This window comes from Vicugna pacos, chromosome 16 (assembly GCF_048564905.1).
Source record: "Vicugna pacos chromosome 16, VicPac4, whole genome shotgun sequence".
NCBI classification, from domain to species: Eukaryota; Metazoa; Chordata; class Mammalia; order Artiodactyla; family Camelidae; genus Vicugna; species Vicugna pacos.
In genome coordinates, this window is record NC_133002.1 from 37,218,646 (window position 1) to 37,243,001 (window position 24,356).

The 24,356-nt window shown below is 50.4% G+C and overlaps 2 protein-coding genes and 1 non-coding gene across 5 annotated transcripts in view; 2 read left to right on the forward strand and 1 right to left on the reverse strand.

Moving 5' to 3' along the window:
- The window catches only part of FAM117A (family with sequence similarity 117 member A), a 41,605-nt gene extending 28,057 nt beyond the window's left edge, over positions 1-13,548 (forward strand). For both annotated transcript variants that reach the window (XM_072938900.1, XM_072938901.1), the window contains exons 3-8: positions 4,590-4,685; positions 6,307-6,417; positions 6,853-6,987; positions 8,073-8,274; positions 9,405-9,555; positions 12,328-13,548. In XM_072938900.1, coding sequence (XP_072795001.1) covers positions 4,590-4,685; positions 6,307-6,417; positions 6,853-6,987; positions 8,073-8,274; positions 9,405-9,555; positions 12,328-12,628 — 996 coding nt within the window. In that variant the 3' untranslated portion in view covers positions 12,629-13,548. The remainder of the gene's footprint in view (positions 1-4,589; positions 4,686-6,306; positions 6,418-6,852; positions 6,988-8,072; positions 8,275-9,404; positions 9,556-12,327) is intronic.
- Positions 13,549-15,706: 2,158 nt separating this feature from the next.
- Positions 15,707-21,918, forward strand: SLC35B1 (solute carrier family 35 member B1). Of its 2 annotated transcripts, none has more exons than XM_006218639.4 (9): positions 15,707-16,164; positions 16,839-16,942; positions 17,537-17,667; positions 17,943-17,973; positions 18,562-18,719; positions 19,651-19,777; positions 20,526-20,632; positions 20,780-20,933; positions 21,680-21,918. In XM_006218639.4, the coding sequence occupies exons 1-9, from the start codon at positions 15,956-15,958 to the stop codon at positions 21,730-21,732; spliced, it is 1,074 nt and encodes a 357-aa protein (XP_006218701.1). In that variant the 5' UTR covers positions 15,707-15,955; the 3' UTR covers positions 21,733-21,918. The 2 variants fall into 2 exon arrangements, with proteins under 2 accessions (XP_006218701.1, XP_072795003.1); XM_072938902.1 differs by having other exon boundaries at positions 15,799-15,819; positions 17,562-17,667.
- On the reverse strand, positions 21,176-21,244 carry TRNAG-ACC (transfer RNA glycine (anticodon ACC)). The gene has a single exon. It is a non-coding gene; the product is annotated as a tRNA-Gly (tRNA).
- Positions 21,919-24,356: the final 2,438 nt, after the last annotated feature.

Below are 24,356 nucleotides of genomic sequence, written 5' to 3' on the forward strand. Positions count from 1 at the left end.
TCCTCTATGTGCCCCAGGTGAGGTGGGGATGCTTTTATGATTGACTGTCTTTTGCTAGCTTACTCTTCAGAAAAAAATTAGTTTAAATTCTTGACAAACCTTAGGGAGTACCCTGAAGGCCAGAGGCAGAGGTGGCATGGTTTTTTGGGGAAGATTTCCCTTTCTGTGACTTTCCCTGCCTGTATACCATCCTCCTCCTTTTCCCAGTCCAGGGTCTCCACATTTGGTGATGACACACGACTCAGTCTGCCCACCTTTCTTTGTAGGCATGGGGGCCTGGGCTCAGCGCCATGGGTGAGCAGGGCTAGTTGTTCAGTATATGGTTTGACAACAGCACAGACTATTTAAAAATGGGTCCGTGATGGGAAATCTGAGGGTTGCACAGTCACCGTAGGGCCAGAGATGGTGGCCTAGGCCACCTGCAGCCAGAGTCCTCGGCGCTGGCCGGCAGACCACCCTCAGAGCCTTTCCTGCCTCTTTGTCTGGCTGGGTCCCAAGGGGCTGATTCCCTGATGAATTTCAGTTCAACACGTAGTTATTGGCCATCTGCACTAGGCCAGGCACCATGCTGCTCTGCATGTCTGTGTAGGTACACTGGGTTATGTTCCCAGAGCCCGGCCAAGGTCACTGGAGACAGCTTGGACCAGGACTCGTCCCACCTCAGAATCCGGATAGAAACATAGTTGGGTGGAGGGAGTGGGGCAGAGAAGCAGGTTCCAGTTTGGAGGGGTTTTGGCTCTATCTCACACCTGCCTTCTTCTATCAGGCTGCTCTTTGGAAAGCAGTCCTCCGTCCCCACCCAGTTATCCCACATGTTGCTCTGGGATTTCAGAATCCCAGGCAAAGCTTCCTTGGTCTAACCTACATCCAGTTTTGCATAATTCCAGCATCATCTGCTTAGTTGGCCGACACCACTCATGGCTAGTAAGTAGCCCTGCTTCTCCCTCAGCTACTCCCCCTGGTCCAGGGTGTTAAAATAAATCTGTTCCAGTATGTGGGTCCCTTTGACAAACATGACTGGCCCACAGAGCTCAAGCTTTATCCTGCTTCCAGGGGACCTTCTGGGACGATTACTTACGGTGCTGTCGTGCGGCATGGCTTGAATCACTCTTTGAAGAGTGGCCTTTCTTAGCTGTAACTTTTCTGTGCTCCAAGTAGACCTTGGTCCAGACCTCCAGGAGGAGGGACCTGCTACCCAGGGGCACTGGAAGTAAGGGGCAGTGCACGGTCCCCACCCCTGATGCTCCCAGTTCAGCTGGAGGGGCCAGAGCCCACACATGTGCACGTGCCTGCCTGAAGGATGCTCAAGGCCATCATGGAAACAGCTTCAGATACAGGATAACCTACTGTATTAGGTTCCTGAGGCTGATACAACAAATTACCTCAAACTTAGTGGCTTAAAACAACAGAAATTTTTTCTGTCATAGTTCTGGAGGCCAGAAGTCTGAATTCCATTTCACTGGGCCAAGATCAAGGTGCTGGCAGGGCTGTCATCTCTCTGGAGGCTCTCTGGGAGACCCATTCCTTACAGCTTCCAGCTTCTGGTGGCTGCCAGCATTCCTTGGCTTGTGGCCACATCTCCCCAATCTCTGCCTCTGTGGTCACACTGCCTTATCTTCTCTGAGTGTCTAATCTGTCCCTCTCTCATAAGGACACTTGTAATGACATTTAGGGCCTATCAGGATAATCCAGGATAATCTTCCCATCTCAAGATCCTTAACTTAATCTCATCTGCAAAAACTTTACCACATAAGGTAACATTGACAGGGTCCAGGGACTAGGACCTGATTTCTTTAGGGGGCCATTTTCAATCTATCACACCTACTGAGCTCCGCTCCTACTACTGTGCCTCTTGCTCACTCTGGCCCAACAGCACTGGCCTCCTTATCCTCAGACACACCAGACTTGCTTCTGCCTCAGGGCCTTTGCACTTGCTATTCCTTCCATCTGGGTCACTCTTATTTCCAGTATCACCATGGCTCACTCTTCATCACCTTTGTGTTTTTATCAGAAGTTACCTTTTCTCTGAGGACTTCCCTGACATTCAAAATCATGTTCCCTGGTCCAGCATTCCTGTTCCCCTTTATGGCTGTATTTTTCTCTTAGTACTTTCCACTCTTTAAACTGTGTCTCCACTAGAATGTAAACTCCAAAGGGGATGACGATTTTTGCCATTTTTATGCACTACTGTGTCCCCACCACCTGAACAGTGCCTGACGCCCAGCCTGCACCCAGTAACTCTCTGCTGAGCGCATAAATGACATATATATATCCTGAATCCCTCTGAACAGAGATGCAGAGTGAAGCAGCAGGCTGCCAGAGGTGGACAGGTTAGGAAGGGCTCCCTGATGGGAAGGGTGGGAAAAGCTGGTGGGGCAAGCCATCTTGGATGAGGAGACCAGGCTTTGAGGCCAAGGGATAAGGAAAGAAAAAGGAGAGGGCGCTAGATTTACCTGTAGGACTGAGAGCCAAGGATGGAGAGCCCAGGGGATGGGGGGAAAGATGGTGATGTCTGTGGTCAGGGCCAGGTGTTGAGGCACGGCCTTAGTAGCACAGTTTAGAGAGTAGGCAGTAGCTGCTAGGAGATGCCACCGAGCAGACTGAGGTGAGGTAAGTTGGCCTGAGAGAGGAGATGATCCTCGCTGCCATGAACTGTCACATCCTTCTAACCTCCAGCGCTAGCCTCCATTTCTCCTTCTGCTCCCTCACATATCTCAGAAGAAAGAAGGCAGTTGAAGAGTTTGCAAGAGATGTCAGTTGAAGCGGTGGCAGCTTGAATGTGGCTACCTCCCCCTACCCACCTGTGAGTGCGGGGTCTTTCCAGAGGAGGGGAAGCGGGCATCAAGACCTTCGCCTTTATCATCCCTCCTCTGCAGCCTCTGCCACCTTTCCAGGGACAACAAGCTTGTGTGGGACTCAGAGCTTTGATGAGCAGACCCTAGAAATCTACAGGTTTAGCTTTGGAGCCCTGGGAGGAGAGGAGCATTTGTGCATCTGCTGGGCTGGGGGAGCGATGGGAGAGGTAAACTTTCTCCTCTCTTTTCAGTAGCTGCAGCAGCCTTCTTGAAGGCTCGGTCTGCCAACACCCTGGTTTAGAGAGATGTGGACATTAGGAAGTAGACCAGCTGCGTGGTTCCAAGGACTGTTAGAGCCAGCTCCACCTCGAGGGCTTTGAGGTGGGGGCCTGAGGATGTGTTGCCCGCCTTTTTCCTAAAGAAAGAATAGTAGGGGACACATTGCTGGAGGGTCTCCCTTGGGGTGCTGGCCCCAGGGAAGAGGCCATTGTCTCACCCTGGCTGGTTGCACAGCCTAGTAGAAGGTCCTGATGGGTGGGCGGCTGGGAGAAGGAAGAGGCAGGGAGGCTCGGCCCCCGCAGCCCCTCTGCACGGCAGCTGTCACACAAGGCAGCCTGCTCCCACAGCCCCGCTTGGACTGCCCCCACCACACTCTTCTTCACAGCTGTTGGGTGGTGAGTTGTTGGGCTTTTTCCCTCCTTTCCTCCCCCTTTTCTGTTTGCAACAACCTCTCGGGGGAGGTCAGCAGATTTGTTGGAGGAGATGGTTCCCAGGCCCTCATGGTTTTGGCAGCTTGTGCAGAGAAGTTAGAGGGGAACTGGTTCCACTGGAGCCTTCCCCCTTGGGCCCCTCCCTTGGAATGGAAGTAGGGAAGGTTGGGGGGGGGAGCGGAATCTTGTCCTCCTCTGCCTCATGCCTAGAGCCAACAGCTTCCTCCGTCCAGTGGGGGCTCAGGAAGTGGGTCTACAACTCCCCCTGCCTCCATCTTGGATCGTTTGTCTTCTGTGCAGCAAGGGAGGGAGGCTGGCTGACCGAGAGGCTTATTCTCACAAGGGGTCGGAGCAGGGCCCAGGAGAAAGAGCTGTGATAAAGCCAAGAGGGGTCAGGAGTCAAGGCTGAGTTTAGAATTCTGGCTCCCTCCTTTCTGAAAATGTCCCCTCTCTATATTCAGGGGGACTTCAGGAGGCCCCCACACTTACACACAGAGGAAAATGGTGGAACAAGCTTGAGGCACTGCCCCACACAGAAGCCTCCTGCTGTGGGGAGGATGGAGAGCGGGGATCTCTGTGGAGCTTTTTCCTGTTTTACCAGTTAATGATTCCCGAAGGGAGTCCCGTCTGGTAACTTGCTTTTGTTAGGTTCCTAGGAACCTGGGCCTGTGCTGGGCATTTAGATGAGGAGAGAATCAAGGATGCAGCTGGTTCCCTGAGCCTGTGTTCTTTTGGAGCCAGTTGGTATAGGGAGGGACAATGACACTACTAATCCTCACTACTGGGGAGAAGCACTTGGAATAGCTGGGGCTGTAATCTGTGTGTGAAAGTCGGAAGAGAGGAAAGAGCAGGTCGGCCTGATTGGCTCATCAGGGAAAGTTCCCTGGAGGGTGTGGCTTAGGACGGAGGCCGTGCAGGTAGAGAAGCCTGAAAGAATAAAGGATGCTGGCAGGGTCCGGGCAGTTGATGAGCAAGTGAGAGAAGACATCAGAGAGCCGCCACCTCTGTTCAGGAAATGGTGCGTCTGCTTCCCCATGGTCTTCCCGAGAAGCTTCTCTGTCTCACGGGGTTTCTCTCTCTGCAGACCCCCCTGTCCTGGCAAGAGCTTGAAGGCGAGCGGGCCAGCTCCGGTACACACAAGCGCTCAGCGTCCTGGGGCAGCACAGACCACCGAAAAGAGGTAACTGCCCCCTTTGTCTCGCTGGCCAGGGTAGCTGCCTCTTGTCTGCCCCCAGCACCGTGGATGCATCTACTCCAAAGCGGACTCAGATTTCCAGTCCACCCGCCTCGATCTAGCCTCTTCCTAATGACATGGCACCTTCGTAGCTACCTCCCAGCCTCCTGGTGCTCTGTCCTTAGGAGCCCAGACCCTCCTGCAGGCAGGGTTCAACTAGTGACTGCTGGTGCCCTCCAGCAGCCAAGCACAGGGTGGGAGCGGCCATTGTTCTCATGTCACTTTGTGGTTGGATCCAGATAAGCGGTTCAGAGACTGGAGAAGGACAGAGAGTGAGTTTCTGGGAATTGGAAGCCCCTAACCTCACTTACTACTTAAGTATTCATCCAGTCTTATTTTTTTGGGTGGTGGTGGTGGGGTAGGTAGGTAGGTTAATTTATTTATTTAAAAAATTTTTCTTTAAATGAAAGTACTGGGGATTGAACCCAGGACCTCGTGCACGCTCAGCATGTATTCTACCACTGATCTATACCCTCCCCCCGCATCCAACCTTATTTTTAAAAGAAAAGAAAAATAGTGATGTGTTCCCAAACACTTTTTTCCCAGCCCTCCCTCCCTCTCACGAGGGCTCCAGTGGTTGGGGGTGAGTAGAGAAAGCCATAGACTGGATTCCAGGGCTCCCAACCCTTCTTTGCCTGGCATGCTGTGTGGCAGCCCAGGGGAGGGCCAGCTCTCTGGGAGTTACCCTTTACAGGGGAGTAGCTCCTGCCCTCTTGGTTGCAAGAACAGAGAGAGAATGTGAAATAGTTAATGCTAGTGGGACATACAAAGTATTTAAAATTTGTGATGATCAGAGTGAACAAGTTATTTACACTAAGGGCAAGTAGGTCCAGAATTCCAAATGTGACAGGGAGAACATTCACAATTGTTGATGATAATCCCTAATTGTTTCAGGATGTGAAGTTGGGACCAAATCTGATGTTCCTTCTCGAGAGGCTGCTCCCTGCCCACTGCCGTCTACTTTAAAATGGGGGGAAATCTTCCATCCTTCCTGGTCCCAGGGCCTTTGAGATAGCTGTGAATGTGTTTTGAGGAGTGAACTCAAACACATCATTTCCCATTTCTATTAATAGAGGAGTAGTCCATGCCTTTGGAATCTGTGAAAGACAGAAATGATTTCAGTATTGCGTATTTTTAATTTTTTGGAACCTGAGCCATCTGTGGACTACATGGTGATTCCAAAAAAAATCAAATCATCTAGCTAATATGGTATCCAGCTTGCCCGATGAACCTGTCATCACAGTTTTGAACACCACTGAGGCATTTTGAGGTGGAAGATGAACTTCCATGTAACTTTTATTTCTCATTTTTAAAATTTGTTTTGTTTTTTGTGGGGAGATAATTAGGTGTACTTATTTATTTATTTATTTATTTTATTTTATTTAATGAAGGTGCTGGGGATTAAACCCAGGACCTTGTGCATGCTAAGCATGCTCTCTACCACTAAGTTATTCCCTCCGCTACATCTTCCTTTTATGTATGGGCTTCTGGCTACGCCTGGGAGAGGAGACCCAGTGTCCTTCCTTTGCTTCACCCGCCTGTCCTCTTCCCCTCTCCTGGCCACCAGATTACCAAGTTGAAGCAGCAGCTGCAGAGGACAAAGCTGAGCCGCAGTGGGAAAGAGAAGGAGCGGGGCTCCCCAGTGCAAGGGGACCATGCTGTGCGGGGAGCACTGAGGGTACGTTTTCTCCCCCAGCCTTCTCCCCTTTGTCATCCTCCAGGGCGGGTCCTCTGAGCCCTACTACACTGCATGCCCAGTGGCCATATGGTTCCAGGTGAAGTTTTAGTGCAAACTTGGACTTGCTGAGTGACATTGGGAAGGGCTCCTTGCTGTTCTGAAGTTCTCTCTCCTCCATCCCCACCCTCTGTATAATTCAGGCAATGGTGCAGACTCTAAAAGCACACTGTAGGCCTCTCAAAGGTCTACCATATGGAGAAAACCCCATGGACGGACCTATTGCAATCGGTAACTGTCCCCAGATTCTCCTTTACTCACTTGGTTCTGCTGGGTAGACGTGACTGTACCCACCTACTTCCTCCCGACCCCGTCAGAACTGGTAACTGTAGGGGAACTTAGGGGGTTCAGTGATGGCTTCATTTGCCTCCTCTTCAGGCATCCCCGCCCAGCTTCCCCTCAGGGTCCCCTGTCCTGCGACTTAGCCCCTGCCTGCACCGGAGCCTGGAAGGGCTCAACCAAGAGCTGGAGGAGGTGTTTGTGAAGGAGCAGGGTGAAGAGGAGCTGCTGCGGGTGAGTGGGGGCCGCACCCTGCATGCATGGACCGGCAGCATCCTGCTGAGTCTGGACACGGGGAGGTGGGACTCTGGCTGCCTGGGGGCTCACAGGCTGTGCAGACATCAACAGAGCAGCATGCGACCAACACCCTGTGGGAGGAACACAACTTCAAACGGACTGAACCACAAGAACAGCAGAGATGGGGGCCTAGTTGGGGAAGGCTTTGCGGTGGTGAGAAGATGCAGAGGCCTGCAGAGAGGAGGGCTCCAGCTGGGAGGAAGGGACTGGCATCACGCTTCAGCCAGAGCACCAGCTCAGCCGTCCCAGTGTACTCATCACTGTCACTGTCACCCAGCTGAGCCTGTGTCACCACTTCCTTTCCCCCCATCTCTCTACCTGGTGACACTCGTTCACCCTTCACGCCCAGTTGCCTGTGTGCGGCCTTCTCCCCGACCCCACTCTCAGGCAGAATTATTCGTTCCCCTTTCTGCAGTCTCAGGCACATTGCCGTACTGACACAGGACAATCGGGGAATGCCATTTGGGCAGTATTAATATAATTCTAATGGACACACTCCTCAGTTTATGATTTACTTGCTAGTTGATTTTTAATATGTGTATATGTAGGATTTTACATGCGCACACAGGTTGGTGAGCTGTGGATACAAGTACCACTGAATGTTAAAAAGGAGAGGGGTGTGTTTAATACAGAATAAGAGTCTGCATGCCCATCCTGCAGGAGCCTGCAGCCGCTGCAGTGTCCTGGTGGTTTGCCCCCTCTCATGCCCTATGTGTCACTCACCTTTGTGTTCCCAGAGCCTGACACACAGGAGGTCCTTGCACACTTAGAGCCTGGCGGGGGTGACACGTGATGAAACCATAAAATTAATATGTCATCATAAAGTCAAAAGAACGAAGTGCTCCAGGAGAAACAGAAGGAGGTGTCTCTAAGATTGAGGGTCGTGGGGGAAATCAGTGACGTGAGGAAATGGTGTCCTGCTGTCACTGTGTGTTGTGAATAGAGGACCCTGAGGGTCACCACAGCCCTGCCGGCCTGAAGAGACAGGCTTGAGAGCTGAGACCCACATTATTCCCCGGCAGATCCTTGAAATCCCAGACGGGCACCGCGCCCCAGCTCCCCCCCAGAGCAGCAGCTGTGATCACCCCCTCCTCCTCCTGGAGCCTGGAAACCTTGCCAGCTCTCCCTCCATGCCCCTGGCATCCCCCCAGCCTTCTGGCCAGACCAGCCGTGAGGAGCAGCGGGGCACAGCCGAAGAACTGGCGTCCATCCCCACCGACAAAGGTAAGCTGGGAGACTGAGGCACAGGGCCGTCTCTGGGCCCTTCTCTACCTCGCATTAGTTTCTGGCTGGGCATTTTTACTTACTAACCAACTAGAATATCTTTATGAGTCATCTTTATTCTATACATTATTCTAGTCCTTGATATAGATTCTGATTTATAATTTATAAAGTTTCTGCACTTAGAGTTTTATTTAATCTTCGCCATAATACAGAGAAGCAATCCCTCCCATCCCGTTCTTTGGCTGTGGTTTAGCATGCCATAGTGGGGAGCCCATGTACCTGTTCAGGGGTCCACTGTCCCCATTACCAGCAGTACATCTCAAGGGGATTATATCTATCAATAAAAGAATGTGGTCCCTTGCCCAGGGTCACACAGTCTGACCCAGATCAAAACCCAAACTTTCTGACTCCAAACCTTCACTTTTGACTGTGCCCTGGAGTAGACAGTCCCTTCTCCCAGTAATAATGATCCTTAGATTCTAGCGCACTGTTGCCTGTGTCACCTAACTTGATCCTCACGGCAACTCCACGAGGTAGGCTGGTCAAGGGCATGATCTAACAATACAGAGGTAAACAGAGCTTAGAATAATAAAGAGTAAATGTGAGATAAATAACAGATAAAGTCAATATTTGCAGCCTAGGCAAAGTACATTCACTGTGTGGAAAGCGAGAGGAATTTTATCCCACAAGTGGGGTTGAGTAAAGATTGCTTCTCTGAGTCAGTACAAGAGCTCTTCCTGGAAGAAGGGATAGATTTTCAAGGCTGTGGAAAGGAAGAAGCTGTGGTATGTTGGCAGGCAGGGCGGTGCCTGTTGGAAGGAGGCAGAGACACAGACGTTAGGATTCCTTTAACTCTGAGACTAGGAGTTTCAATCGTAAACTACCTCCTGGGAAGATTGATTTTTTCCATCAGTTCAACTGTATTTTTTATCCTGAATGACAAGATCTGTATTTTTGAAAGCTACCTCAAAGATGTCTTCAGGTAAAGTGCAGACAAACAACCCAGATTAGCTTAACCACTGCCCAGCGCGTCGCGTCCCCTGGTCTCACCCCTTTACACAAAGGCCTGAGCTGGGCAAGGCAGAGACCTTCCTTCAGCTCCACTGGACTCAGCCTTGCTCTGTTTGCAGCTTCCTCTCCAGGCCACCCAACCTTCCTTGAAGATGGCAGTCCATCTCCAGTCCTTGCCTTTGCCGCCTCCCCTCGGCCCAATCACAGCTATGTCTTCAAACGGGAGCCCCCAGAAGGCTGTGAGAGAGTGCGTGTGTTTGAAGAGGCCATGTGAGTACCTCAGACGGACGGGGCATGCGATAGAGGGATAGGGATGCGGGCTGAGCCCTGTGTCGTCCCATCCGATGGGCCCCTCCGCAGTCTTGGACTCTCTCTTCCTGGAGATGTTGTCAACTGTAGATTATCGGTATTGCAGTCTTTCCATGATCAAACTTGTTGACATTACCTCCTCTGAGCACCTAAATCTCTGCTTATCATTATCTCCATAGAAACCTGCTCTCTGCCCACATGCCAGCCACAAACGCAGCAGCAGCTGGAAAGGAAAGAGATCTGAAACCTAAACCCTTTGTTTCTTCTATTTTTTCCAACCCCAGGGAAGGTGTGAGAATTTGCTAGACCATAATCAGAGAGAGAGAACATACCAGTGATTCTCTTCAGGCAGAGCTTAGGAGGGTCTCATGCCCACCGGAGTGGCGGGGGGAGCCTGAACAGCTTTCTCACTGCTTCTGAGTCAGATCTCCTCACCCTGCAGCTGTAGTGGTTCAAATGTCATGAACTCCTAGACAGAAATTTCCAGTCCTTGCAAGTAGGGACTGTGGAATATTCCCAAACCAGTCTGGACAATTCAGAAGTCACTCTGAAGTTGATTTCTTTACTACAGTTGCCTCCCATTAGCAGGGAGAATCAAGAGCCGAAACTTTCCAAGTGCCGCACAGTCCCCTGAGCAGGAGCTGAGAATAGAGCACATTGGGTTCCCCCCACCAACTTCTTATTTGTTGGGGCAGATTCACAGTGGAAGCTGTGGTTTTGGTGGCAGTCAGAAGGTTTAGTTACGGAGTGTGAGTGGGGTTCTAGTTGGACAGGGTTTGGGGCCTTGCTGGCTCCACCTGTGTCTCAGGTAAGGGAGAGGACAACCCATGGTAGTAGCAGAAGGCACATCCATAGCCCAGAGAGGGACTTAGGAGAAAACCATGGGCGCTAGGGTGTTGCTCCCATCAGTGTTGCCTGGCAGCTCTCCAGGAACCCTTGGTCCTCTGGGTGGTGTGGAGGGAAGAGGCCAGATCTGGTACCTTAAGCAGACTCTGGGCTCTTGTACCATCCCTAGTCCACATTATGGTTGTGTAATTACAACCTGGAATTGCTTGAAATTAGGCTGTTGCTTGACTTGATTCTTTTGTAGACTCATCAGGCCAGAAGAGGTTTCAAGTCATCTCATCTAGCTTCCTGCCCCTATGTTAACCCTTTAAGAGAGGTGCTGAGCCATCAGTTACTTTCTAAGATATCCTAGGGTAGGAATTCTCAGCTCCTTGGGGTCTCTTCATTGTACGAACTTTCCTCCTGTGAAGTTCATGTGCTAAGTGGTTCTTCTGCCACATTTTCCCTTTACTGGCTGCCAATCCTGGAAGAGAGCCTGGATATGCCAGGGAGGGAATCAAGCCATTCAGGGTCATGCTGGTTGCCCTCATGTCCTTCGAGCGTTACTTGGTCTCCTCAGGGTCACCTTCCCCACACGTGCATGCACACACCGAGAGCGCTCCCTCTTCTGGCCATTCCCCACCCCTTCCTAAAGGCGGATGCTTGAAAGCCCTTCTCAGTCAGAGGCCACCTTGCCACTGCAGAGCCCTCTGGGACCCCGGCTTCCAAGCACACCCACACACGGGCCCTCACCTCCCTCCACCTCTTCTACCCCTCACGCTGTGCCAGGCTCAGCCCTCCTCTGCATGCCTCGCGCTTCTTCCTGGGTTTGGAATGATTAGAATTCTACAATTAAAATGCAATCGATCTATCAAGCTGTACACGAAGAGCATTCTTCTCTACATACATCTGAACGTCTTCCTGCACGTGTGTCTTCTCACCCGCAATCCTCACAAGCAGCAGCTTCTCAGGACCGTTTCACCCCAAAGCACAGCCAGACAGTCTTCTTTTTTTTATCACAAGGATTCCTTACTCTAGAACACTCTGACCTGACCTCCTTTAATCCTTCCATTTTCCCTACATGATTGGAAAGGCAGGGATTCTTTCCACATTAAAGGTGAGGCAGGTCAGGCCAAGACCACATTGTGAGTTAGAATCCAGATCTCCTGATAAGGTCTAGCTGCTGTCCTTTCCTCTCACCAAGGGTTTTGAAAATCACACCTTTCAAATCTGCTCAAGAATTAGATTCTTGAGGCCAGTAGATTTCACTGGGGGACAGTTTTCCCCCAGGGGACATTTGGCAATGTCAGGAGACATTTTTGGTTTTCGCAACTTGAGAAGTTTTGTGCTACTGGCGTACAGTGGGTGGGGGTCAGGGATGCTGTTAAACATCCTACGTTGGACGGGATAGCCCCTGTGTGATAACCGAGAATTATCCAGCCCAAAATGCCAGTGGTGCTAAGGCTGAGACTCCCTGCTTTAAGCTATGCAACGTCTAAGAAAGTCACTTTTGCCTGGATCTCTGCTGTCAGGCAGGTGGTCTACCCCGCAAACACTGTTCACTGATAAAATCTCTCAAATTAAAAGATCTCTCAGTCTCCCCTTCTAGAATCACGTCAGGAAGTTCTTCTTCCTGTCCAGCTTTAATTCCTCCTGTTTCTAGCGAAAGTAGATTTCCTGTTGTTTAGCTGTATTTCTGAAACATGGAGAGCTGAGGGGCCTAAACACTGGTTGTTGCTCAGCAGCCTGTCGGTTTTTGGTCAAGCGATCCGCCTGTTTGAACAGAGACCCAGCTGCCCTGCCCCCCTGACGCGGTGACACCTCTCGTCCCTCCTCACTAGCTGTTTCTCTCTGTGTGTATGTGCGTGTGCACATGCGTATGTCTCTGTTTCTCTCTCCATCCTCCAGGTCCCCAGGTCCTGACCGGGCCTTCCTGACTTCCTGTCCTGACAAGAACAAAGTCCATTTCAACCCGACCGGCTCGGCCTTCTGCCCCGTCAGCTTGATGAAGCCCCTCTTCCCCAGCATGGGCTTCATCTTCCGTAACTGCCCCTCAAGTCCGGGGTCCCCGCTCCCCCCGGCCAGCCCCAGGCCGCCGCCTCGGAAGGACCCAGAGGCCTCCAAGGCCTCCTCACTGCCATTCGAGCCCTGGCAGCGCACCCCGCCGTCAGAAGAGCCTGTGCTTTTCCAGAGCTCCCTGGTGGTCTGAGGGCCCCACCCCCACCCCTTCACCACGGAGACCAGTGCCTTGGTGGCAGGCCCCTCCCTAGGTCCCCTGAGGTGGGGGATGAAGGAGCCCTTCCCTCTCGGCCTTCGAGCACTTTCATTTATTGTGTCAAAGCCCTGGGTCCTCTTTCTCATGGACACCGGCCCCTCCAAATGTGAGGGGACCCGCCTTCTCCACTAGCAGCTGGGCAGCTCACAAGCCACCCCTGTGTTCTTGCCACCTCCCTCACTTGGTGGAAAACTCACCCGGAAGGTCTGGGGTCCCCCATCCCTGGGTGTGAATCCAAAGGACTGGGTACAGGGCCCTTGGGTTTATCACGGAGCAAGCTGGCCGTGATTGAAGGAGAGGGGACACCGCAGATTGCCTTCCCTCTCCGCCGCAGTCACAGAAGAAGAGACCCCCAACCCTCTCAGCCCCAGTCCCCGTGCCTCCCTCTCACTGGAGGAGCTGACCAAAGCAGCCCTGAAGGGCCATAACACTTGACCAATCCAGCTGCTGGCAGAGGGGGAACCAAGCGTTTTCCCAAGTGGCATTCTCATCTCGCTTTCACCCTAAGATTGTCTTAAGCAGCAGCCCAGGCTGCCCGGCCCCAGGTGGGTAGTGGGGGAGAGGGAGAGCTGCCATTCCTTCGGGTGGCAAATGGCAGCTTCTCACCCTCCACTTGCCCCAGGACTGGGTTGGATTAGAAAAATGCCTATTTTTCTTGTATCAATGTAGAAACTCTATTTTCTCCCAAAGACACTATTTTTGCAGCTGTTTGAAGTTTGTATATTTTCCGTACTGCAGAGCTTACACAAAACTGAAGAAGAATGTTAATGTTCAAGTTTTATTATCCTGTGTTTAGAAGTTGTTTTTTGGCAGATCTTGGTGTTAATAGGCCAAATAAATAAGTATTCCCAGCAGCTTCAGGTTCTGTTACATATTTTGTGGAGGGAGGGCCCAGGCTAGAGATTGAAGGGCTCACATTAGTCACTTCATCCTTGTCTTCAAGAGGAGCCTATACTGAACACCTAAGGTGGATGTGGGTGGATACAGAGTCTCTGTCCTCAGGCCACCACCAGGCTTGTATTCTTTACATGGGCATATAAACAGGGTCCAGAGAAATGCTGTCCGGAGTGAAGAGTGTGGTGCAGGTGGGGTGAAGCAGTTGGTGGGGAAGTCATCCATTCTTAGGTGAGTCTGGAAAAGCACCCTAGGGAGAGTAGTTTTCAGTGGGGAAATGAGGGTGACCAAGGGGAGACAGTTTGACATTGTGGGTGCTCCTTGCACCAACCAGCAAGGGGAAATAAGACCAGGGAATGGCATTCAGGTTGAATCTCTTGGCACAGTTTTAAGGAAGCTTTAGCTCCTTTTGAGTATTCGTTGCATATTAGTAGCCACAACACAGAGGGGAGAAGAAACTTCCTGTCCTTTTGTAGCCTCTCAGCTTTACAGTGCCACACCAGTTAAGAGCTCTTAGGTTTTTGGGTAAATGAGAATAGCCATCCCAACATTCTGATGGTACTTTGCAATTTACAAAGCATTTTCACAAAAGAGGCGTTATCGCCATTGTATGGGTGAATAGTGGACTACCCCAAGGGCAGTCATAATAACTACAACTGTATCTCATAAAATCTCAAACTCCTAAGCCAGGCTCTCCCAACAGCCATTCATTGGTTAGGTAAGCGCCAGATACACTGTAAAATGCTTTATATAAAATAACACAAATATCACAACAACCCAATGTGATAAATCCCACTGTACTAATGAGTGAAAGAAAAATATGGAATAACCACCAAAAAAACAGATACAAAGTTGGGGAGCTCGGATTGGGAACGAGATCATTTGAATCCAGTGCCCATGCTTCTAACTACAGTGCCCTCCTGCTTGTTATTCTATTTCCATTCATTTCAGATGAGGAAACTTGACTCAGAGGTCAAGTGAATTGTTTGAAGTCTCAGCTGGTAAAGAGGCAGAGCTGGGACTGGAGACCCAGCTCGGTGCCCTGGAATCTTGGGCTAATACAGTAGAGTAAGCCACTGGGCAAGGGAGCAGATGTGTGGGGGTCCCCCTCCCTAACTAATACATAGGAGATAGGGGTTTGAGGCCAGACCCTATCTTCTACTTCTTACCCCTCCCCTGAAAGATGTTTGGCCTACCCCCAAAGTCTTAGTGAGTCAGGCCCAGAGCGATGGGTGTGGTGCTGCCCCGAGTTTCCTTCCCTTGCCTGAGGCTGTGCCAAAGGGGCAGGCTGCTAGAAGGGGAGAAGTAGCCTCTACCCAGATAGCTGCCTAGAGTCCAAGGATTAAGGTAGGGCGTGAGTGGTAGTGGAAAGCCCTGGGGTCAGTCTGGCCCTGCTCTTAGCGTCAGCAAGTGGAGGCCCAACACTTGGATGAGGGAGGAGTCCAATAAGGAGCTCATTAATGCCTGAGGGTTTGCTCCATTGCTGGTGAGCTGTAAGACCCTGCAGAAAAGACACTTCGACAAGCTTCTATTTCCACCTCCAGGATGTGAGGAAATAAGATCAGAGCTGAGAAAGAGTAATGACTAATAAACACCTTAAACTTGCACAGCACAATTTACAGTTTACAAAACACTTTCACAAACCTCAGATTATCTGATCCTCAGAAGTCAAGAGGCGACAAGATGGCTATTATTAATTATCCCTATAGACTACGCACAGACTAGGAAAACTGTGGCCCAGAATTTAGGTGACAAGGGTAGGTTATCCTGCCTTTAAGTGACAGAGCGGAAAGAAGATCCCTGCCGCCCTTGGAAGGCTAGAGATGTGCCGAAGGAGGAGGACGGCTCCCCTAAATCAGGCCTTGAACGCTCCTCGGGTCGAGGGAGTAGAGTCGGGAACGCTGCGCAGCAGCTAGGGGGCGCTGGAGTTCCATTGAGGGTTTTCAGGCATTAGGACCCCGCAGAGAAACCCGACAGCCGACCGGGAAAAAGACTATTCGATTTGCCCAGCCGGCGTACTCCTCCTTCCCGCCCACCTGTCTGTCCGAGTACGGCGCAGCCAATTGGCCACCTCCACATCCTCAAACGTCATCATTCTACGCCCGCGTATCTCCTAGGCCATCCCGTCTCGCTCAGGGTCGCAGTTGTCCTCGGAGTTGCCTGATCGGAAAGTCCCGACGGCAAGGCGTTACCTTCGGGGCACCTAGCTCCCCTGGCCATCAGGGATGAAGGCAAGGCCCCAGGGCGGGTCGTCTTTCCTTGGAAGTGGGTACTCAGTTCTGAAGCGTTTCCCCCTCGGTGGCCCTGAGCTGGCAGTTCTGGCGGTGGCTGCTGGGCCCTGCGGTGCGCCGGTCGCATGCAGCTCCTATGAGGCCCCTGTCGCCGGTCGGCGATGTCCGGCTGGACCTGTCGCCGCCGCCGCTGCCGCTGCCGGCTGTGAGCGGGTCTCCGGTCGTGTCGTCCGGGCGTCTCATGGCCGCTAGCAGCTCTCTGGTGCCTGACCGGCTGCGCCTGCCGCTCTGCTTCCTCGGCGTCTTTGTCTGCTATTTCTACTATGGGATCCTGCAGGAAAAGATGTGAGCGGATCTCCGGGGTCGAAATGCAGACACCTCCCGCACCCCAATCCCGCCTTGTCTCCGGGTTCGCGGTCCTCCCGCCCCTGGCCCCGGTGTTCCCCCTTGCGCCTCGCCCTCCCAGCACCCCGACACCTTTGCGGCCGCGGCTGAACCTCCCCAGATTTCCAAAAAGTGAAAGCTAGTCTCTGGATTCTCGTGACCTGGTTATTTTTCTTCCCTTAATGGCTTTTTTTTTTTTTTCTCTCTCTCTCTTGTTGGTCCTAAGGGGCTGAGTTTTGCAGGCTGAGGTTTCCATGACCTGTGCCGGCCCCTCTTTGGAACTCCCAGATGCCTGCTGACAGTTGATTCTTTTGCCCTCGGCCCTGCTGATGTAGCCTAGATCCTTTCTTTTGCTGCGTGGGATACCTTGTTTCACCAACTAATTTTCCACGTTTCCTCTAGCTCCATCCTTTACGGATATACTTTCCCTAGGCTATGGCATCAGCGGCCTGCGATGTCTAGCTGATCCAATAAAATCAGCTCCTGTTGTAAATGAACCCAGTGATCCTTACCAAACTCTCCCTACATCTAGAGAAGCAAGATAATTTCAAGGCTTTCAGTGGCTCTGGATTACTAGATGATACGGAGGGAAATGAACTAATTCCTTCCCATTTTCTCATGCATTTCATTCTTAGAACAAGAGGAAAGTATGGGGAGGGAGCCAAGCAGGAGACGTTCACTTTTGCCTTAACTTTGGTCTTCATCCAGTGTGTGATCAATGCTGTGTTTGCCAAGATCTGTGAGTACCTAGATAGTAATCTGTTGTGTCCTCTGCCCCTGCTTTTGTATCCTAGGCATTAGGCAGTGATCTAACCTTCAGGTCTAACTCTGAAGATCCCCAACCGTTTTAGCGCCCACAACAGCCTCTGTTCAATCTATAAAACTAATGGCTTTGGAAAAGGGTGAAATCCTATTTCCTTAAATTAGATCAACTTCTTAGTCAGAAGGGTGCAAAGAATGGATCTTCTGTGTTCCAGATCCTCATGAGAATACTTCAGACTGTTTTCTTTGTCCTTTTGATTTTCCTTTATGTGTCAGTGTCAAGCATGTTTTGAGCTTTCTCTCTTTTTACCCTGGGGGCTAGCAGCAGGTCTGACTAGTTCCTTGAACTGAATGAGCAGCCCCCCACTCCAGCCCTGCATGTGGTCTGGGGTAGGCTTAGGTGGGATTGGAGAGTTAGAGAATCTTGAGAGATTTCCCAGTCCAAGAGGACAGAAATAGTTTGTGCTTCTCCTGTAATTTGACAGACAAGTTCCCTTCATGCGGCTTCGACTTTTGCTCAGTGGTCCGTCCTTGGCCCACCAGGATGTATGTTTCTTTTGTTTTCTCCCAGTGATCCAGTTTTTTGACACTGCCAGGGTGGATCGTACTCGGAGCTGGCTCTATGCTGCCTGTTCTGTCTCCTATTTGGGTGCCATGGTCTCCAGCAACTCAGCACTACAGTTTGTCAACTACCCAACCCAGGTGAAACCTTAGAGTGGGATGAGGGTTGGCTCAGAAGTTGTTTGAAAAGGATGAAGGAATCTCCCTTGGGTCTGTGACTTCAATAAAAAGAGAATATGTCTGAGAAATTAAGAGTACGAAGAACCATAGATCTGAGGTTTAGTGGGGGTGGGTTGGATGTGATAGGGCTGCTTTCTCTGGTGCAGGCCCCACACTTATTCATCTTAACGCAGCACCTAGCACAGTACCTGGCACATCACAGACGCTCACAGACTATTTACTGAATTTAATTTCAGGTCCTTGGTAAATCCTGCAAGCCAATCCCAGGTAAGCAGAAGAAAATTGTCCTCATCTTCCATCCTCACTCTTCCTGCAGTAAACTCTCTCCTCCTCTGTTGGAGCTTTCTGTTCCTCTGGACTTTGTCATCCCACCATAGCTATCTCTAGGGACTTCATTCCATCCCTTCCCCTTGCCCATCCTGTCAGCCGAATCACTTCCTGTGGTGTTGGGTGTGCATAAGGTTGCATTCCTCATTGTGAGCTAGAGGCTGACCTAAGCTTCACATGGTGAGACATTTTGGTGTCCCATGTGTTTACATTGTCGTTAGATACCCTAAATCCCATGTGATGGTCAGTTTTCTTTTTCTCAACCTCTCACTCCTCCCCACTGCCCCACCCTTGCCCTGTTCCTTCCTGGTCCCTTAACCTTTGTTCTCTACCTTTTCCCTGCCTTACACTATTTGTTCAACTTTGTTGCTCTATCTAGCTGCCAGCCTTGCCCTCTCCTTTGATCCTTTCTAGGCTTTCTCTCTCAGACATTCTTTTTTCCCATAGTCTTTGGCTCCTAGGAGGAGAGTGTTGGGCTCATCACTGCCTATGGGTGCCTGAATTTTCCACTCTCTTTCTTTCCTGTAGTCATGCTCCTTGGAGTGACCCTTTTGAGGAAGAAGTACCCAATGGCCAAGTACCTGTGTGTGTTGCTAATTGTGGCCGGAGTGGCCCTTTTCATGTACAAACCCAAGAAAGTAGTTGGGACAGAAGAACACACAGTTGGCTATGGAGAGCTGCTCCTGGTATGTGATCCTGGTGGGAAAGGAAGCCTTTTCCAGTGATCTTAACAAAGGAATCTCCCCACCTACTCAGGTAGAAGGCCAGTTCGATGTCTTGAGACAGGCTGTGATGTCTCTTGCCTCCCATTTCTGGTCTTTGTCTCTTGCTGCATGGCCCCTGGCTCTGCTCACGTGGTAGTGGGAAGCCTAAAATATTTCACTACTGTTTAGATCTCCTCCTGGGGAAGGGATGACTGTAAGGCCTGTGTCTAAATGCTGGTATGAGGTCCCAGAGACCTGAGAGCAAAAAGTCTTTCAGTGTGGCTTTCCAAGAAACCTGGAAGCCAGAGTTAAAAATAATACTATAGTAGCTATTGCTTACTGTGGAGTAGGCATTGTTCCAAGTGTTCTACATATTAATTCATCAATTTTTACAACAATAACAGTAATAGATAGCATTATCTCCATTTTACAGATAAAGAAACTGAGGCAAAGTAAAGTTAAATCAGTTGCCTATGGTCGCATGGCTGTTAATTGGCAGAGTTAGTGGCTAACATTGCCCAGTATTCTAATCCAGGCAATGTGACCACAGAATCCAGTCTCGGGAGCACTGTGCTCCGAGCCAGGAGGCTAGTGTACTGGGACTAGGTTTCCTCTCTCCAGCTTCAGTGGAAGAATGTGTGTCATTATGTTGGGAAGTGGTAGGCTTCCTGCCCTACTCTGATTACATTACATCTGTGTGGCTCAGATAACCTGTCATTCCAGTGCCTGGGGGGAGGAGGGCAGCTGGCATGGTCTCTCCCCACCCTCTGCCTGTGACTGAACGGCAGCATTTTGTTCTGAGGACTCTGTCTTAGGCAGCAGCTTTCTGGGGCATCTCAGAAAGGTGAGTCCTGCGTCCCATGTTAGGGAGGGGCCCGGTAGCCTTCTCACTGCAGGCCGCACTCTTTTTCAGCTCTTATCTCTCACCCTGGATGGACTGACAGGCGTTTCCCAGGACCACATGCGGGCTCACTACCAAACAGGCTCCAACCACATGATGTTGAACATCAACCTTTGGTCGACATTGATGCTGGGAGCTGGTGAGCAGTTCTGCTGTTCTCCCCATGCATCAGCAGAGGGCAGACTGCCTGCATCTGCTTAATCTCTAGTTCCCCTGCCAGATGCTAACTTTGCCCAGGCCGAAGGTCAGCCTCACTTCTCAGATGCCCTTATGTCCAAACCCCTGAGAAGCCTCCTTAGAGAAACCTTCACCAGCAGGCTCTGCTTGCTACTCATTACTGGCACGTCAGGGGCAGACCTGTACCACAAGACGACACAGTAGTAAAACACTGGGGTGCCCTGGGAACTTGTCTTCTTCTGAGGGGGATGAGACACTGCTATGGGGTGAATACTGAATATAGTTCAAACATGAATGAGTTTGCTTTTAAATCAGTGCTTCCTAACTTTTTTCAAATCTGGGCACACGTAGGAAGCATTTTTCGTACAGAACACGGGTTAACAGAGGGGGCTGCTGATGGCTAGAATCGACCGGGTTTGCGGGTACCTTGAGCTAGGGGTGTGTGGATCAGTATCGTCACAACTTCTGAGGATCGCTGCTTTCAATCACTTTGCCAGAACTAATTCAACTTCCAGGCCTTTCTCGGAAGAGTCTAGCTTCTCTAATCAGAAAAACAGAAGGGAGATGCCTGATGAAATGATACAAACTATTCCATACATCTTCCCATGCCCCACGCTCCTTCAGAGTGCTTTAGCGGACCGTAGGCAGGTGTACTCATGCGAGTGTGGGCACACAAGATGCACCATTCATCTTTTAACATTTCTTCCTAGGAATCCTATTCACTGGGGAGCTCTGGGAGTTCTTGAGCTTTGCCGAAAGGTACCCTACCGTCATCTATAACATCCTGCTCTTTGGCCTGACCAGTGCCCTGGGCCAGGTGAGTGCCTTGAGTACCAAGACAGACTGATCTGGCTGGGAGAAGAGGGGTGGCAAGGTTAGCCCTGATGTCCTGCTAACAGACTTTAGACATCTTAGCAGGTACCCAAGAACCAGCCTGACCTTGTCTTTCGCTGTCTTCCTCCAGAGCTTCATCTTCATGACAGTTGTGTATTTTGGTCCCCTGACCTGCTCCATCATCACCACGACTCGAAAGTTCTTCACCATTTTGGCCTCTGTGATCCTCTTCGCCAACCCTATCAGCCCCATGCAGTGGGTGGGCACTGTGCTCGTGTTCTTGGGTAAGTTCCATCCAGGGCAGACATCTCTGGGCCACACAAAGGGACAGTGACAGAGCTTTATCCCCCCCCTAAAATTTACTTGTATATTTATGAAATTTAGTTATTTTAGAGAAAACATTTTTACAATTCAAGTTTTGTGTTTTTTTTTTTTTTACTGTATTCACTATATATGCAACCATCACTACAGTCAATTTTAGAACATTTTTGAGGGGAGGAGGTAATTAGATTTCTTTATTCTTTGATGGAGCTACTGGGGATTGAACGCAGGACCGCGTGCATGGTAGGCACGTGCTCTACCACTGAGCTACACCCTCCCCCTAGAGAAAACATTTTTAAAAGAAAAGGAAGCATTACCTCTAATCCTGTCTTCCTGAGGAGCGTTTCACTGTAGTGATTTCCTTCCAGTCATTCTGCTTTCCCCAGATACTGAGCAGGGTAAAATTATTATACTTATTCCCCATCAATTTATGCTGGTGTGGATGAACTGAGAGAACTAGCTTAGAAGTTTGACTCTTAAGTTTCTTTCAGTCTTGCTGTAGTTTATGTACATATGTAATTACCAGCATCTTGGTGATTTTGTTTATTTGATGCCAATCTCTTTTCTTGGAGGAGGTTTTATAAAATCAATGTTTAGAAACTAGTTACATTTATTTTGGAGAACCAAGGCTAACCGCCTCCCCCCGCCACATCTTTTGTGGGTTTCATTTCTCTCTGGGAAGTTAAGCCCTTTTTCTCTCTTTCCATAGGTCTAGGTCTTGATGCCAAGTTTGGGAAAGGAGCCAAGAAGACATCCCACTAGGAAGAGGGACTACCTCCACTCCAAGGATATTTAAGTTATTATCGTGAACAGTGACATCTCTTGGGAACATGGACACGCTAGAGATATAGGACTAGGTTTCAGTCTGGGGTTTTTGTTTGTTTGTTTTTTGTTTTTTAAAGGAAACAGAATCCCATATTCTAAAAAAATGCATTTGGATTTTGATAAGACAGAGTTGGCAGCTTCTGTTCTTGATGACCTGGAGCACAGCCTGGGGCAAATAAAGAGAAAAAGGGAGAAGGAAGAGGCGGGGCTTGGTGCTCACTGCCCAGGCTGCTCCCCCGTGCGTGTGGTTAACCTGGTTGGGTGGCCAGTTCCCCCAGGAGCCTAAGTATTATAGGGAGGAACTTTTACAGATTGTATAGTTGTGCTTGTGGCCTCTGTTCCTGTAGACAAAGGTCTAAATATGCCCGGACAGGTAGCTGTCTGGTAGAGCCAGAGAATGTAAAAATCAGTTTATCTCTTAAAGCTCTGGTGGGCAGATTCTTCTTTTAAAAACTACAGATACTTTCTGTCCTCAAGAAACTTCTCTTGAGGTTGGGATAAAATGAGCCCAGAGCCTCAGAGTCTGCTGCATCTCACATTTCTCCGCTGCCTTCCCTTCAGCCAAAGCTCAACCAAGACCAGAGCGGAGACCCAGTGTGTAGGCCATGAACAGCTTTGGAAGGTCTGATTCCCTCCCTCCATCTCCGCGTCTGTCCTGTGTCCTACCAGTCCCCTCCTGGGGCAGCTGGATTAATCCTTCCTATTCCCCTGCCCCTTTCAGCTGCTAAAGCATTGCAGACCGCCGCCATCCTGGCTGTGCCAAGGTGTCACCATGCCAGCTTCTGCCTGTTGAAAGGGATGCTGCTGGCGGAAGGCACAGTGGCTGAGTCCTGGCAGACAGTCGCTGTCGAGTTTTCTGGGTGGCAACGGGGGGAGAAGGCGGAGCATGGAGCTGAGCCACCTGCCCACTGCTGCCTTCAGAGCTGGAAATCACAATCCTCTACGGACCAAACTTTACACATGAAAGTGCATTTCCACCAGCTGCAACTTTCACTCCATCTGTTCAGCAGCCCCAGCCCCTTGGCTCTCCAGATGGGAGCCCAGCCTCCTTCCTGCGCGGCTGCCCTCCCACCCCCCGCCCATCCTTTCAAGCCCTGCCTCACTCACACTCATCTCAGTCCCTAGGGGCCCGGGTGTCCCTGCGGCTCTGCCCCCGAAGGCCCCCCTCATTTTGAACTCCTGCTTGAGAGAAGAGGTTTGAAATACATCTGGCTGAACTTCCTTCCTTTCTCCACCTCTTTTCCCTCTCTGTTTTTCTCCTCCTGAAGGTTGTATCAGTTAGTCCTTCCCTACTGGACTGATAGTTCTTCCAAACTGTCTTCTGGGGATTGGTTAGGTGGTCAGAGCGTGTTACTGGGACCGGGGGCCCACAAGCAGTCCTCACCTGGACCAGTTGTTTTAACAAGAGACATTTCCCTGGCCAGTCCTCTCCCCCTGTCCCCTCTACCATTCCCAACGCGGAATCTCAGGTGTGCCTCATACTAATCCAGTGCAAGAAGGATTTCCAACAGCTCAGCATGGCTCTCACCTGACATCAGAGCAGGCCTGTCCTATCCTTGCTGAGCCAGGAGCCCCAGTTCTGGTATATTCACCCAGTCCCTTGTCCATTCATCAAACACTTCCTTCTGTGTGCCACATCCTGTGAACACACTGGGAGTTTAGAATGGAGTAGGACCACTACTCACTCTCTCGGAGCTTCATAATCTCATAGGGAGATGGGGAGATAAATCATTGCATCTCAGAAATGCAGGGCTAACTACGAAGGAAGGTGTCTGGGCAAGGCGAGGCTTGAGCTGGGGAGTGTGGGGAGATGAAAGGAAGAGGAAATGGAGCTTTGGCTCCAGTGCCAAGTGGGAAGTGGGGTTTAAAACGGCCTGGCTTCTCCCTGTGCTCCTGCCTCTAATCAGTTCAAGTGAGAGCACAGGGGCAGGTGAGCGGCTCTGCAGTGAGGTGTCGTTCAGCTCAATTGGAAGATATTTTAAAACGTTGTGTAAGCTGCCAGCCCGTGCGGGGTGGCGTGCTTACCGACAGGATCACAGGAACTGAGAGAGCCAAGTTACACTGAAGTCGGTAACACGCCGCTAGGTTATAATGGTACCGATAAACGTGAAATACCAGACAAGTTCAAACAGAAGTATTGTTGATCACTAACCCTGGGCAGCCTCAGGTTTCTAACGATCAAAGGACTTTCATCTGCAGTTAATTCTAAGTTACGTGTGGAGGAGAGGGAACCAAGCACGGTGTTTTTAGTTTGCGGTGTATCATACTTAACATCTATTTTGGTCAGACTGTCAGGTTCAACTCCTTAGCTGTTTGTGCTCAGGCTCATGGTAAAAGTGGTTTTTCCCATTCCTGTACACCTCTTAGCCCAGGGCAAGGGGAGTGATGTACAAATGTGATCTGGGGTAAAACCATACGAAAAGCTGCTCTGGAATTAACCATTATAAGGAAGAAAAGTTATATGTCATTTTTCAAAGGATTTAAAGGGGCAGGAATTAAACATTCACTGTGGCTAGATCATCTTTCAAGTGAGTTACTTGGGATTGGGTGATGTGTTTTCT